This window comes from Ceratotherium simum, chromosome 33, assembly GCF_057802395.1.
Source record: "Ceratotherium simum simum isolate JZ-2026a chromosome 33, ASM5780239v1, whole genome shotgun sequence".
In the NCBI taxonomy this organism is placed as follows: domain Eukaryota; kingdom Metazoa; phylum Chordata; class Mammalia; order Perissodactyla; family Rhinocerotidae; genus Ceratotherium; species Ceratotherium simum.
The window spans coordinates 16,831,966-16,847,678 of NC_141932.1; the positions used below are offsets into that span (position 1 = coordinate 16,831,966).

A 15,713-nucleotide genomic window follows, 5' to 3' on the forward strand; every position below is an offset into this window, starting at 1 on the left:
TCGGAGGCGTTGGGGTAGTTTCAGTTGGGAATTTTAAAATCAAGCCACCGTGAGCTGTTTACTGGTCCAGCAAAGGCTCTGGGGATGGAAAGGGGGTGCCTGGAATTTCCCATTGCCCAACCTGACTTTCCTCATCTGTAGAAGGTGAGTAACACCACTGACCCTCGGGAGGTCTGTTTGGGAACTAAAGGACATGTTTATTCAATCGTTCTTTACCAAACAATCTGGGCTGGGCAGGCAATGGAAAACAAAACAGATCTGATCTCCAGATGGGGGAATAACTGCTAGAAAGGCAGACAAACAAGCACACAAATAAAATGACAAGTTATAAGGAAAAAACGGGGCTGGCCCTGTGGCTTAGTGGTTGGGTGTGCGCGCTCCGCTGCTGGTGGCCCAGGTTCGGATCCCCGGCGCACACCAACGCACGGCTTCTCCGGCCATGCTGAGGCCCCGTCCCACATACAGCAACTAGAAGGAAGTGCAGCTATGACATACAACTATCTACTGGGGCTTTGGGGAAAAAATAAATAAAATTATAAAAAAAAAAAAAAAGGAAAAAACGTAGCAAAAGCGAAGCAATACAAATTTAGACTGGGGGGAGTAGTTAGGAAAGACCTATAGACAAAGGAACATTTCAGCTGAGACCTAAAAGATGAGTACACGTCAGAAATTCACTCATTCCTTCAAATACTTCTCTAGCGCCTCCTCTGTGCCAGGCGCTGTTCTAGATACCAGGGCTGCCGCAGTGAACACAGCAGCCGGACATTACTCCCAAACTGCTGACATGGGAGGAGAGTGGCACAAGCCAGTCAGCAGATGCAAAGAGACAAACGGTAGCCACACACAAGTCGGGGAAACCCTCGGAGACAGAGGAAAGAGCCAGCGCAGAGGCCTGGCATGCGGATGCTTGAGCAAAACCCAGGGATAGAGGCGGGCAGCCTGAGGTGAGGCAGGAGACATGGGCGGGAGCCACAGCCTGCAGGCCCGGAGAATGTTATCCTGCAGAGATCAGGGACCCCCTCGAGGTGACGGCATCGGATACAAAGGGCCCTCACACATGGGGTGTTGACGACGACACACGGCGGCCCTAGCCGTGGGAGGAGCTACAGTCTGGGCTCCTGGGACTCACGGAGCCTCTGCAGACGTGGCAGGCAGGCTGTGTCGTTATTCATTCATTCAAAATAAAAATCAAGGGAATCAACCAAGTGCTGTTGCTCAAGGTGTCCTATGCAGGCACAGATGGTATCTGAGGTGTCAAAGGTTCCTACCCTCTGACCCGGTAAAACCAGCTTCTAAGAATTTCTTCTGAGAAAGCTACTTGTGATGAATACAAGGATTTATGGACAAGGATGATCATCACTGCATTATTTATGCAACTGAAAGCTAGAAAGGACCTAAATGCTCAGCAATGCGGAAAGGGCCAGAACAAATTACAACGGCCCAGTGATATATTTGAACCATGCTTTGTAAAAAATGGGAAAATGAAGTGAAAACACAGGATACTCAACTGTGCACAATATTCCCCCAGTAGTATTTTTTTTCTTCCCTCCCCAAAGCCCCAGTACATAGTTGCATATCCTAGTTGTAAATCCCTCTAGTTCTATGTGAGCCACCGCCACATGGCTACTGACAGACGACTGGTGTAGTTCTGCACCCAGGAACCGAACCCGGGCTGCCGAAGCAGAGCTCGACAAACTTTAACCACTAGGCCATCGGGGTGGCTCTCCCAGTTGTATTACCATCTATCTGTGGTGGGTTATCTAGCCATAGAGAGAGACGGGAAGGAAATGCTCTGGCATTTACACTGACAACACTCTCTGTGGAGAAAATCAGTTCTCAGATAAGAGTCTTGCATCTAGAATATACGTGGAATTCTTATAACTCAATAAGATAAACAACCTAATTTTAAAATGGGTAATGGATCTGAATAGACATGTCTCCAAAGAAGATACACAAGAGCCCAATAAGCACATGAAAAGATGCTTCATATCAGCAGCCATCAGGGAAATGCAGATAAAACCACAATGAGTTACCACTTCATACCCTCCAGGGTGGCTAGAATCAAAAGGACAGACAATGACAAGGATGCGAAGGGACCGGAACCCTCATACAGTGGAGGGGAATGTCAAGCGGGGCAGTCACTTGGGAATATGGTCTGGCAGTTGCTCAAATGGTTAAACAGTCACCATATGACCCAGCAATTTCACTCCTAGAGAAATGAAAACATACACCCACACAAAAATTTGTACATTAATATCCACAGCAGCATTATTCATAACAGTCAGAAAGTGGAAACAACCCAAATGTACATCAACGGATGAATGGATAAATAAAATGTGGTGTGTCCATACAATGGAACATTATTCAGCAATAACAAGGAATGAAGTACAGATACAACACAACGTGGGCAAACTTTGAAAATATTATGCTAAATGAAAGAAGCCAGACACAAAAGGCCACATATTGTATGATTCCATTCATATGAAATGTCCAGAAGCTAAAGAGACAGAAAGCAGATCAGTGGTTGCCTAGGTGAGGGGGTGGAGAGGATAGGGTTAGGGTTGATCACTAGAGGGTACAGGGGTTTTTTGGGGGGTAATGAAAATGTTCTAAAACTGACTGTGATGATAGATGTACAACTCTGAAAACTAATGAATTTTGGTACACTTTAAATGGGTGAAATGTACGTGAGTTACATCTCAATAGAGTTGTTCTAAAAAAAAATTCCAGATGGTGAGATTAACAGGTGATTTTTATTTTCTTCTTTAAACTTTCCAACTTTTTTTTTTCTTTTTACAATGAACATGCCTTACTTTTAAAGTCAGAAAAGCACCAAGGTGGGGATCCTTTCCTTAGTAACAACCATCACCAGCTTCCAGGGCGAGCCCACACCCTTCTCCCCAGCTCCCCTCACCAGCTCCATGAGGGGGAGGAGAGAAGCGAGACTCTCCATGGGGGGCTGGAGATGGAATCTCCCTTTCCCAGAGCCCAAGCCCTTTCTACTTCACACTGCAAGTAGGGGCGGGGAACCCAGGTGCACACCAAGGCAGATCTCTTCACCTGCCCCTCCCCCCTCAAGGATACAGAGGTGGCTGCAAGAGCGGCAGGAGCCCTGTCCTGAGGGCCAGGCCATCCCTCTCCGGCCTCTGCCTCGTCTGTAAAACAAGGAGGTTACCCTGATAACCCACACTCTGGAGAGGGGGAGGGGCCCTGTGCCAGCCCCAGATTCTCTTGGCTGGGTGGCAGGGAGCACAGGCATTGGGACCCAATAGCTGGTGGTGGTGCAACAAGGCAGATGGCCCCGCCTTCCGATGTCTGCTCCACCCACGGGCTCCCCGGCCCAGGACATCTTTCTCCAGGACCAGGCAGGGTCAGGCTGCCGTCAGACATGCGAGCTCTAAGCAGGGCTCCATGAAGAGCAGGGTCTCTAGGCTCTGCCTGCACTCGTCCCACCCTCTCAACTCCACCCTAACGGAGCTGTGCCTGGAACTGTGTGGGGACCCAGGAGTGATCGACGCAGTTGCAGCCCTGCCCTCCCTCGGCTCACAGTCCAGTGGGGGAGACAGAGCCGTCCCCGCAGATTCCGAAGGCTGGGCCCAGGCGCAGCAAGGAAGACGGCCCACAGGGAATGCAGCATTTCCTGGTCACTCTGATCCAAGCGGGGAGACTGGGTCCGGAAGCAAGGATCCCAAGCCCAGGAAAGAAGAGGGTTACAGGACAAGGCATGGGACGAAGGCAGAGGACAGAGGACAGAGGCCGGAGCTGGGTGGCTGGAGCCACTGACATCCTCTACCTCCTCCTGTGACACACCCTGTTTTTGGGGGGACAGAGAATCAGATCACCTGCCACAAAGGTAGAAAGGGAGATCAGTTACTGGAGCCTGGGCTCTCAGCCCCACCCCACGACAGGGGGGCATCCTGGGACCCATTCGGTTCCCTAAATGGTGGGTGACCTATGCAGAGAGACAGGGAAACACACACAGTGGGAAAGGACCTCGGACACCATCTTGCTGCACAGAGAGGGCAGTGCCTTGGCCTACGACCCACAGCAAGTCAACAGCAAAGAGGGGTCTGCACCTGAGACCTGCACTCCACTCCAGGCTGGCTAGCTCAGGAGGCTGCCGGATCCGGCAGGGGGACACCAGAGGCAGACGTGGTGCCCCCTCCTCCCCTCACACTCCCTTTTCTGGACCTGGGCTACATGAGAGCAGGGCCTGTCTAGCAGCCAAGGCCCAGCATCACACGCTGCTTCCTTCTCCACCTACCATACAAGCTCCTGCTCAGAGCCAGGCACAGAGACACGTGGTGTGGGCACCCGGGGATAGGGTGGCACCAAACCCAACCCATGCCCACCCTCACGATGCTCACAGTCTAGGGGCAAGAGAGAATACTGGCAGGCCTGCAGACAGACACATCACTGATCACCTGACGGGGAACCCACATAGAGGGCCAGGAAGGAAGGGTGTGCTGGTACTTGAGGGACGAGCTAGAGCTGTGAGAGCAAGACCTGCACTCCAGGACAGGGTGTGGGGAGCTCCTGGCACGTTCTAGGAACCGAAAGGACACCACTGCGCTTGAACCCAGAGGAGGCATGGGGAGGGGGATCCCAGTGGTGGTCGGCGAGGGTGGCATGGACTCCGATCAGGTGTGAAAGGCAGTGGGGGGAGCGGGTCACAAAGTGTGACTTGAAGCAGGGGAGTAACAAGGTCTGCTTTTTTGAGAACACAGAGGGAACACGGGAGAGCAGTCAGGACTCCTCCACCCGGCACAGGTAGGCAAAGTAGAGACAAAATAAATGTGGGTTCGCGGAGAATGAATGAATGAACGGATGCGTGAACAAATGATCCATCGAACATCTTTGTTCGCTCCTGCTCTCTTCACGGCCCCTGACTGTTCGGAGGCCCCAGCGGCTGCGTCTGGAGGGCTCAGAGGCGCCCAGCCTGGGGCATCGTTAGCAGACCCACTGTGCCCTGAGTCGCTCGGGTACCGAGGTGTGTGCAGTGGTTTGTCTCTCCCGGGGAGCCAGACGGACCAGATGCAGTCCCTCACGGAGCTCCTGGGTCCGGTGGGGGGAGATGGACCCAAACAAATAACAACAGCGTGAGGAGGCCTCCTGGGAACTGGGAGAGAACAGCAGCATCTGTCTAGGGACGAGGGAGGGCCTCGCCAAGGTGGTGACGGCCACCCAGCACAGGAAGGATGAGCAGGAGCTGGTCAGGAAAGGCCGGGCACTGGCCAGGGGCAGGTTGAGCAGCGGGAACCGGCCCCTGTGGCTCAGGAGGGAGGGCCGACATCCGCTCCAGAAGCGCCTCCCACCCGCTCAGGGTGTGGACTTTATCCTGCGGTTGTGAGGGAGCCCCAGAGGACGAGAACCCTGCCTTCTGGTTTGAAGGGTCTCCTCCCCTGACTCTCTGTGTGGCCTTGGCACCACGTGGGCCTCAGCTCCCCCCCAACAGTTGGGAAGATAAAATGAGTAAATGCCTGTGAAGAGTGCGGACTTGGCAAGTGCTCCACAAAAGTGGGCTGTGGTTATCACCACCACCAGCCGGAAGCATGACCCCTCCGCAAGGCCGCTTCCATGGGATTTGCTTTCATCTTCAGGCAGCCCCTCCCTCCCACCCACCAGCAGGAACCAGCCAGTTCAGCTGGGAAGGTGCTCTGCCCTACAGAGAGGGGAGGGCTGCACAGAACACGAGCGGCCCTCCCACTATATCACTGACAGCAGCTGGCAGGAGACTCAGCCTGTGGAGAGACGGAGGGGTGGGTGTGAAGGTGGCACACGAGTCCGACCCCAGTGGGTTCCAAGAGGGGCCCACCCACCCCACCAGGGAGGACAGCCCAGCTGGGATCCAGCAAGACCCGCAGAGCATCAGACTGAAGGGCTCCCAATCCAGGCTCCTGCTGGAAAGGGAGAGGGTGTCAGGCAAGTCACACGAGCAGAGCCGAGCTGTCAGCAGACGCTTCCAAACCACCACCCCCACCTTGAGGCAACAGCTTGGCGCCTGCGGCAGAGAGTAAGGAAGGGGTGACATAACTTTAGAGCGCCTACTGCATACCTCCATCCACCACCAATCCATCCAACGTGAGGGCCTGCGGAGTGCCAGGCAATGTGAGGGGTTCTGGGGACCCGAAGGGGCACCAAACCACAAGGGGCCCTGCCTTCGTGGAACTGCCTTCCAAATGCAGGGCAACATAACGAAGCACGATGGATGTCTGTAATTCCTGTGAGCACCCAGCCTCTGAAGCCTCTCTTCGAATTGGGGACCCCCTCTACCTCTCCCACACTAACTGAGACACCAGACCCCAGCCTCCTGTTGCAGCTCCAGCCCAGGAGCCCCACCTGGGCTCAGCCAGGATGGGGGCCGCCCCAAATCCACGCCAGCTGTGAAAGGCACCACAGGCCACCCTCACACCAGCAGCATCTGGGGCCAGGACAGGGAGCGCCAGCGGCTGCCTGGGAGCAGTGACGGCCAGGACCCAGGGGACTCTCACCAGATCGGCTCGACGCTGGACTCGGGGTGTGCTCCGGGCTCTGAGAGCCTGAGGCCTGGCTCCTCCCAGGGAGTCTGAAAGCTCTGAAATGGACCGCTTGTGTGCCAAAATGGCTTCACACACAGGGAAAACGTGGCACAAAGAGATGTCATGGGATGTGCCCATGTTCACACAGCCAAATTCCCAACCAGGCAGAGAGCTCGCCTAGCCCATCTAGCCCAGGAGAAGGGACTGTCATCTTGCTTTTAGAGAGGAAGGAGCCAGGGCAGGCTCATGGCAGGGACATGACCTCATTCAAGTCCTTCCTGAGTGCCTGTAATAGCTGGTTACTGTTCCAGTCGCTCTCCAAGGATGGAATAATCTAATCCTTGATCCTCACACAAATGGGGACACCGAGGCGGAGAAGCTGTGTGAATCACCTAAGGGCAGAGCTGAGCTGGTAGCAGTGGCTGCAAAGCCCAGGCCCCGTGCTGCCTCTCCTGTCACTACATTCCACAGATATGGAATGGGGCCCACCGGGGGCTCTGTGGTCACCTACTGGAAACCCCTGGGCCAGATGTGTTCTAGAATTCACAATGTCCTGGATTTCAGAAGAGAGGAGACCTATATTACGCTAAGCCCCCAGCAGAGCCTGGGACAGTTTTTAGAGCTTTCTGGAGCAAACTGGGAAGTGTGGGCCCTAAAGGATTTGTGCAGGTGAAGCCACTGCTGAGGTCACACGGGAGAGGTGGCGTGAGCACCCGACTGCACAGCCCAATGCCGCCCACCACCCCACCCATCACCCCAACCAGGGGCAGGATGAACTGACTGCGGAGGAGGGAGGGAGGGAGGGAGGAGCTCAGAGACCCAAGGAGAGAAGGGATGGGGGAAAACTGTACTTCAGAAGCGTTATAGAAAACACCAGCAATGGCAAACCCTTCTGGGGGAGGTTCAGATAAATCTGACAACACAGCAATGAAGTCAAACGTCAGCTATCAGCCAACACAGGGCCACTCGAAGCCAGGAGTCTTACAGGCTCCCGGCCCACGGCCACCTCCCTGGTCTCCTGGCCTCGATCTCACCCACTTCAGGCCACTGTCCCCTCCCCAGAAGGTTCTGTTAAAAACACCAAGCCCCTTCTTAATACCCTCTGCTGGCTTCCTGCTGCCCTGAGACTAACATGGCTTACGAGGCCCCACCCAGGCGGTCTTTCTGGCCTTCTCCAGCCTCACCTTCTCCAGCCTCACCTTGGACCCTCCTGCCTCCACCTCCAGACTCCCAACTCCAGTAAGACTAGCTTTTTTCTGTTCCTCAGATGCACCTCGCTCACTCTGCCCCCAACCCCTGCACACCCTTCCAGTGCTCCTCACCTGGCTAACTCCTGTGATTTCCTTAGGCCTCAGATGGCCCTTCCTCCAGGAAGCCGCCTTTGCCCTGCCCGCCCACCAGTGCACACCCCAGGAGCTCTTCCTAATCAGAGTCCTGGGCACCCTGGTTTGATGAGAATTGTTTACTGTGTGTCTCCCTCACTCCACTGTGACCTCCATGGAGGCAGGGACTGGGCCTGTCTTCTTCCCCCGCCCCTCACACTGGCATGGCCTCGCCACACTGAGTGAATGTCGGGCACGGGGCCACTGAGTCACACACCCAGCCAGGATGTACCAAGCACTACCACGTACCAGACACTGTGCAGCACGGGGAGAACTCAGGCCAAGGGTCAGAACAAGGTCTGTCCTCCATGCTGAGGACAGAGGAGCGGCACGGACCTCCCAGGGCTCTGGAGCTGTCCAAGAACCACAGTGAACCCCTCCTGAGTGCCTGCTGGGCCAGGCCCTTCCCTCGGTCCGTGTCCCATGCCTGCCACAACCCTGCAAGGCCGGAACTGCCGTCTCCATCTTAGAAAGGGTTCTGGCTTATAGGTGAAGAAACTACACGGCACACAGAAGCGACCGCAGCAGCTTGCCGAAGCTCACGGAGCCAGGACACAGGGGCTAAAGAGGGCAGGCTCCAGAGCCAGACGGCCTGGGTTTCCATCCCAGCTCAGTCACTGATGAGTAAGTCACTTCACCTCTCTGTGCCTCTATTTCCTCTTCTGCAAACTGGACAGAATGGCACCCACCTCCTGGGGTGGCCACGACATTTAACTGAGACCAGCCCAGGGAGGGGCACACGGAAGGCAGTGGGTGGTCACTATTAAGGTCATCCAGAGAGCAGGGATTACAACCAGCCCCCCTAGCTCTCCAGCAAGCAGGCTGCCTCCCAACTCGAACTGCTGTCCTTACCTCAAGTCAGACACTTCCATTTGTCCCACCAAGTCTACGAGGTCAACCCCAGCCACCCCTGAACTGAGGTCAGGAAGGCCGTCCTAGGATTGAGTGCTGAATGGCTGAGCTGAATAAGGGGCCCTGAGCAGAAGGACAGCCAAACCTGGCTGTCAGAACTGCCTGGAGAACTTTCTAGAAACACAGATTCCTGGCCCCCATTCCCAGAGGCTGCCTCAGCTCGAGCGAGACCAGCCAGGAGCATCTGGCTCCATGGCTGTTAATACTTCTGGAGCCGGATGCCTATGAGAGACCAACGAGAAGCGCAAGGCCTCGCTCACGAGACACACACACGGCCATCGACTCACTCGGTGACACTGACGGAGTGCCCACTGTGTGCTCTTTCTGGGGGCTCACAATGGAGGCCAAAGGCCGCCTGCAGATCCCTGGGGAAGAGCCCTGTCCTGGCACAGACTGCGTTAACTACTGCGAAAAGCTTTCTCCCGAATGCCACCACAGGGATTCCTCTGAGAAAACGCCTCATTCCTGACATCCGTCCAGCGCCCGAGCCCTCTCGTGTGCCAGCCAGACTGAGGTCACACAGGTAACGCGCACACAGGCTTTGCCCTTGAAGAGGGAAATCCGATGCAAACGCAAATAAAGAGGTGGAGGTGGAAAGAACGAGGGCAGCCTGCGTAAGTGTGAGTGTGCAGAGCGGGCACTCACACCGCAGGACCATCAGCTCGGCCATGTCCGGACCCGGCCGAGGGCTGGAGGGCCGCTCTACAGAGGGGACTCGGGCTCAGCGAGGAGGCGTAACTTGTGCAAGGTCATCGGCCGGCATCCAGAGAGGCCGGGACTAACAATTTGAGTCTGGAATCTTGGTACGCTTGCTGCCTCTCAGGCGGGTGGGCCAAGACAGGCTGATTTCGTTTCAGCTCAGGGAGGCTGGGCAGCTTGCCCACAGTCACCCAGCTTGTAACGATAAGATCAGGCCTGGAGCCCAAGGTCTTCCCCACGCCCAGTCAGGGAGGCTGGGGCGTTGACCTTGGAGGGCCAGCAGGCTTCTGGGGGAGACAGTACAAACACACAACAGACACAGGAGCCACACGAGAGGTGGGGGCTGTGGGCGGGGGCAGAGGCTGGCAATGACAGGCAAACACGGGAGACATCTGCTGAGCACTCACTCTGGCCTCTGTTATCTCACTTAATCCTCACCATCACCCTATGAGGAGGTACTATTGTCAGCTGCATTTCATAGACAGAAAAATCGTGGACAGAGAACAATTGCTCAAAGTCACACGGCAAAGTGCCCACAGTCACACGGCAGAGTCTATGTGCCAACGCCGGCAGCGGGAGGTGAAGTTGGGCCCAGACGGAAATCTGGGCAAAGACATCAAAGCTGCCCGCTGCAACCCCAGTCCCTACTCGCTACTCCCCAGCCACACCACCACTTACACTAAACGGAGCCAACTCTCTCTACCAATGACAGGTGCACTTCTACTTGTCAAACCAGTTTCAAGAACTACATTTTCAGCAGGGGTTTCAATGAGAACAAACAGTAAGGCCTATTTCCAACCTCTGTGATTTAAGAACACCATGGCCACTGCTGCCACTGTCCCCTCCCCCACAAAGCTCAGGTGGACAGAGGTGGCTGCACATTCGAGCCCCTTTCACCCTCCAGACATCTCTGCTTCCAATGAGGCGTTTCCTGGTGGGCAAACCCTGGCCCCCACTCCAGGCCTGACTCTCCGGGCTGGAGGTCAGGGAGTGGGAATGAGTCACTGCCGGGACTGGAGGGAGGGGGAGACAAGCCTCGCAGACTGTGGCCAGTGTCATGTGCTCTCCGACGCCTGCCTTGCAAACCCCACGTCTCCTTCCGACACTGTGTTCCACTGGGACTGGGAAGACGAGCTGGGCCTTGGATCATCCCCACAGTCTGGTCTGGCAGGGTTCCTGGCACAACTCCGGCCTTGGCCCTCAGAAGAGCTGGGACCACGAGGCCTGCCACCACGGGATGGTCCCTCCTAGCTGGTGCCCACTTCCACCCCCAGGGAGAGTGGAGCACACACGAGCCCAGCCTCGAGGTACTGAGAGAGCCTCTTCCACTCACAGTCTCCACCCCGCCTCCTCCCCCAGCTTCACTTCCCTTCCACACGCAACTGGCTTGCGGCGGAGACACTGTCCCGCGGTTCTCGCAGCCGCTCAGACAGCCTGGGTGGTCAGCGGGGCAGGGATCACCGGCCCTGTTTCACAGACGAGGAAACAAACAAGCTCAGCAAGAACAGTGGCTTGTCCGAGGCCACAGCATGCTGCTGCCGGGCTGGCCTGGAGGCCCCCTCGGCTACACAGGTCCCAGGCATGGCCCAGCCTCGCCTCTTCCAGAACGCTGCACGCGGGCCCACCAGCGCTCATTCAACCACTGTCAGTGCGTGTCTTTCGAGGGGCTGAGGAAAGTGGAAACAAGGATGCACAGTGTCTGCCCTCCCATTCCCGCGGGGGAGACACCACCAACACGAAAGCAACATGTAACAGAACATCGGATGGCCACCGGGGCAAGCAGGAAAATAAGCAGGCCCCCGGCGCTATGTGGGATGGGAGCCAGGAAGGTCCCTCTGGGTGCTGGGCAGGTTGAGCCTCTGTAGGCCTGAGACCCTCCCTCACAATCTCCCTCCCCCAGACGGTCTCCCCGCCAGGAATCCCCCAACACCTGACCTCAGGCAGACACCCCCAGAGGCCCCCACCCAGGTGGGCCTCCACTCCAGTCCAGTCCCAGTCCTCCTCCACCCTTGTTCTGGCCACACTCTCCTCCCAGGCCAAGGCTCTGCTGAACGGGCAGCCTGTGCCGGAGCCTGAGAATCCTCTAGCGCTGCCGAGTCCCAGCCCGGGGATGCTCCTGCACCTCCTGACCCACGCAACTTCTCCATCTCTACGACGGAAGAACAGCTTCTGAATGACCGCTCTCCCAATTCAGACCTGCCAACTCCTCCCTCGCCCTTGGCCTTGGGGTCACGTCACCAGCAAGCCCCAGAAAGGACTCCTCCATGACCCTGCCCACTAGGTCCACAGCGCAAATGACAGCCTCTGTGCTTTCCCAAGGCTTACCGACCAACTCCAACAAGTCTCCCGCCCCTCCTCCGAGACCGACCCTTGCCACCCCTCTCTAAACTCCCAGGAATGAGGGACTCCCCCAGCCTGTGAGCTGTCGCCACCTCCACCCTTACCCAGGGCAGACCAATGAGCAACCATCCTCTCAACTCCTCCCAGCCAGACTCTGACGGACCCTCTTTCTTGACATTCTTCCCTCCCCTCAAACTCCTTCACTGCCTCTCCGAGACTGCCCATGAAAAAACCCCAAACAAAAACACAAATCTGCTTGGATCACAGCAGATACTATTTGTGCGGCAGGAACTTACAAGGACTATTTAATCCTAGCCCACAGTAGAAATTAGCACTTCCATTTGCAGAGAAAGAAACAGGAGGCTCAGAGAGGAAAAACAGCTTACTCAAAGCCAAACAGCTGGTTACACACAGCTGTTCCTCTTCTGGGAACCTGCAGATCAGAAACTGTCCCCCACCCCCACCCCGCTAACTCGCCCACTGCCTCCATCACGACCCTCCAGCCCACAATCTCACCATCTTCCCTGCCCCTTGCCCCGTGGCCCACAAACCAACCACCATCTCTGCCCCTCTCCTGGGAGCTTGCGAAAGCAGAAACATCAGGCCCCAGTCCCATGAGCCAACTCCTCTAGACTGGCCCCAAAAATGACCAACATCACCTAACATCACCCCTAAAACGACCAAGGAAACTGCATCTTCATCAAGGCTCGTCCTGGCCAATCACCTTTCAGACAAAATCTTTTTCAGTCCTCTCTTAAACCCATGGCATGGGTATTATCACCCACTCCACAGATGGGAAAACTGAGGCTCAGAGGAGTTAGGTAACCAGCCTGCGGTCATGAAGTGGGTAAACGGGAGTCAGGATTTGAACTGGAGCCTCTGCTCTTCACCACCCTGCTCTGCCTCTCCACGTCTTTCCCCCTTCCTGCTCTGAACTCCATGGACTGGATACCGCGCTATAGCCAGGACCCATTCTGACTCTTCCCTTCCTCAGCCCAAGCCCTGCAACCCAAAAGTGACCACCTAACCCTGGAGCCTGAAGCCCAAGGACTTGGCTGGCTCCCAATATCAAGAATCTTAAATTAACCACTATCTCTTGAACAATAACCAGCCACCCCGGCACTTACGGCGGGCTCCCTGTGTGTTCACCTTCCAGTTACCACATTTCCCACTCTCACTTCAAAGCCACCAATTCCTCCACTGCCCACAGCCTACAACAGTTCCTCCTCTTTCCCCAGGGCCAACGGACCAACTTCTATAAAGCCAGGGCCACTCTGATCCCTCTCTTCGCAGGCTCCAACCCAGCAAGACTGACAGATTTCTCCAGCAGAAAAATGGACTCAACTCTGCTCCATCTCCAGAGAGACTTGCCACCTTCCCAGCCCGACCAGTACAACAGACTCTTGCAGCTGCCCTTTTAGTTCCAACACTGACCTGCCCCTCTCCAGGGGACCTATGATCCAGGGACTTGCTCCTCTCCCACCACCTCAAGCCACCAAACTTCTTCAATGCTCTCACCTTCCAGCAACTCCAATTCCCCAACTCTTAGGAAAAAAAGAGAGAGAGACCTTTCTAGAGCCAGGCCCCAAAGTTCCTCTGCTCCTGAGTGACTGACAATGTTTTGTTTCCCTTTTTCCAGAGAGGAAGAGGAGGCATGAGTGACTTTTCTCCTTCTTAACGCCAAGATCTAAGACCTCCTCTGAGCGTCTCACCTACCCCAAATCGACCACCAACTCTGCTCCTTTTCTGCGAGTGTTTTTTACCCTGACTCCCTTTTCCGAACCCCAGGATCCACCGTCTCCTCTACAGCCACAGTCCGGGTTTATTCCTCTTCCTCGTTTCAGCCAAGAAAGTGACCAACACGACCACCCGTCGCCCCAAGGCTTGGAGACGAGAAACTTAACCTCTTTCCATCCCCATGGGCCCATCAAACTTCTCAACTGCCCTTTCGGGGCCAATGTTGACCCCTTCTTCCTTCCCTGGCTACTTTCTCTATTCTTCTCTAGGGGAACTGTGAACTCGAAGGCTACCGCCCTCCCAAGCCACCAAACTTTCTTTAATTGCTCATCGTTTTAATGTCTAAAACGATCACCTTCAGCGGCCCTCGGGCCGGGGAGGAGAGGGCAGTGGGCATAAACCAACTACTTTTCACCTTCCCAACCCAACAGCCACCCCCTCTCCAACACCCTCTAGCTCTAAACTGACGACTGTCTCCTTAAATCATCATCAGGTGCAACTTATTGAACGCCACCCCTGTGCCGGGCGCTGCACCGACGCCCGGGTCCCCATCCAGCCCGCCCCCGCGCCCCGGCCGCAGCTACCGTGTCTCCAGGGGTCTTTGGGCTCCACCGCTCCGGACACGATATCCTCGTCCGAGGGGAACGTGACGCGCTTGGCCACAGCCTTGAGGCGCCCGTCGGCGGGGGGCGACGCGGGGCTGGGAGACCGGGCCTCGGCGGGGGCCTCCTCGGCGTCGCCGTCCGCGCCCGGCCCGGGCGGCGCCTCCTGCGGCGGGGTCTCCATCGCCGCCGCCGCCGCCACCTCCTCACGGGGGCCCCGGGGACATGCCCCGGGCCCCGGACTTGTCTCTCCGGGCCCGCCCGCCGTCCCGGGGCATGGGCTCCGCCGCCGCTTCAGGCGCCGCCTCCGTTCGCTCTCCTGGTCGTCGTAGTCGTCGCCGCCGGGAGCCCGAGCGCGCCTCCCCCGAGCCCCGCGCGCGCCTGCTCGTTCGCAGCCGCACTTTCGTGAAGGGCCGGCGAGCCCGCCGCGTACTAAGGAGAGCAGAAAATCAATTTAAGCCATTTGCAGGTAGAGGTGTCTCGCAGGTGGTTGAAGGGGGGAACAAAAGGTAGAAAGACCCACGAGAAAAAGAAACGTGCGCAGTGAATCTGCGAGGCCGAAACTGCAGCATGTGAGGGGCGGGGCGAGGTGGACGCCGTCTCCCAGAGCAGCGCGCAGGCGCGAACCCGAGCCGCCCCCACCCCGCCTCCCCACCTCTATCTAAATAACTGATGTTCATGCTCGCACACATTCGTCACGAGCTCAGACGAGGGAGAAGGGAGTGGGGTTGATAGAAATAACGTCTCCTTGGCGGGGCCAGGCCAACTGATAAGGAGAGAGGCAAAGGGATGGAGAACTTGAAAGGAAAGGCGATAGGACCTGTGTTCAATGTATGAGTACAGGTGACGGATGCCCAGAGGGATCCTCTGCCTGGAGGCGAAGCCTATGCCCCCTTGCTAGTTATTCTCTAGCCTTCCATTTGCAGTTTCATCAGTATTTCTCTGTATGTGGATAGCGTCGCATAAAATATAATTTAAATTTAAAAAATAAAATAAATAGGAGCCCATGAGAAGTATCAGAGCCCTGATGAAAAATAAAAAAGTGGGAGAAGGAAGAATTTCCAACAGCAAGAGACGAATCTGCCAACCTAAATACCAGTGGGCAGGTAGATCGCCAAGCCGGGAGCGAACCGGCACGCGCTCAAGCCACGCCCCCAGGGCTCAAGTCAATCGCTTAACATTCGCCTCCGCACTTTCGCTAGCCTTGCCCAACCCATCCAGCAACTTAGGGGGAAGGGCGTGGCTAAAACCAAAAAAGGAGACTTGGGGAGGAGCAAGCGACGTCGTTGCCAAGGCAACTTGAGAGCTAGGCCCGGGACTTGCCAGAGGTGGCCTTGTGAACGGTCTTGGGGAAGCCGAGGCTCTCCGCTTGCCTCATTCAACATCATTGGCCGCCACACTTTCGCGACTGAAGACGGACGAAGCCAATCTCATCTATACTTAGTGGGAGCATCACTTCCACTCTGAAGCTGATGGGACTACCAAGGGGGCAGAAGTTACTTCTTTAAAGCGAATCTGCTGAT

General features: G+C 56.2%; 1 protein-coding gene across 2 annotated transcripts in view; it reads right to left on the reverse strand.

Moving 5' to 3' along the window:
* PPP1R37 (protein phosphatase 1 regulatory subunit 37) overlaps positions 1 to 14,583 on the reverse strand; it is a 40,214-nt gene extending 25,631 nt beyond the window's left edge. For both annotated transcript variants that reach the window (XM_004440146.3, XM_087421570.1), the window contains exon 1: positions 14,173 to 14,583. In XM_004440146.3, the coding sequence (XP_004440203.1) occupies positions 14,173 to 14,374 (202 nt within the window). In that variant the 5' untranslated portion in view covers positions 14,375 to 14,583. The remainder of the gene's footprint in view (positions 1 to 14,172) is intronic.
* Positions 14,584 to 15,713: the final 1,130 nt, after the last annotated feature.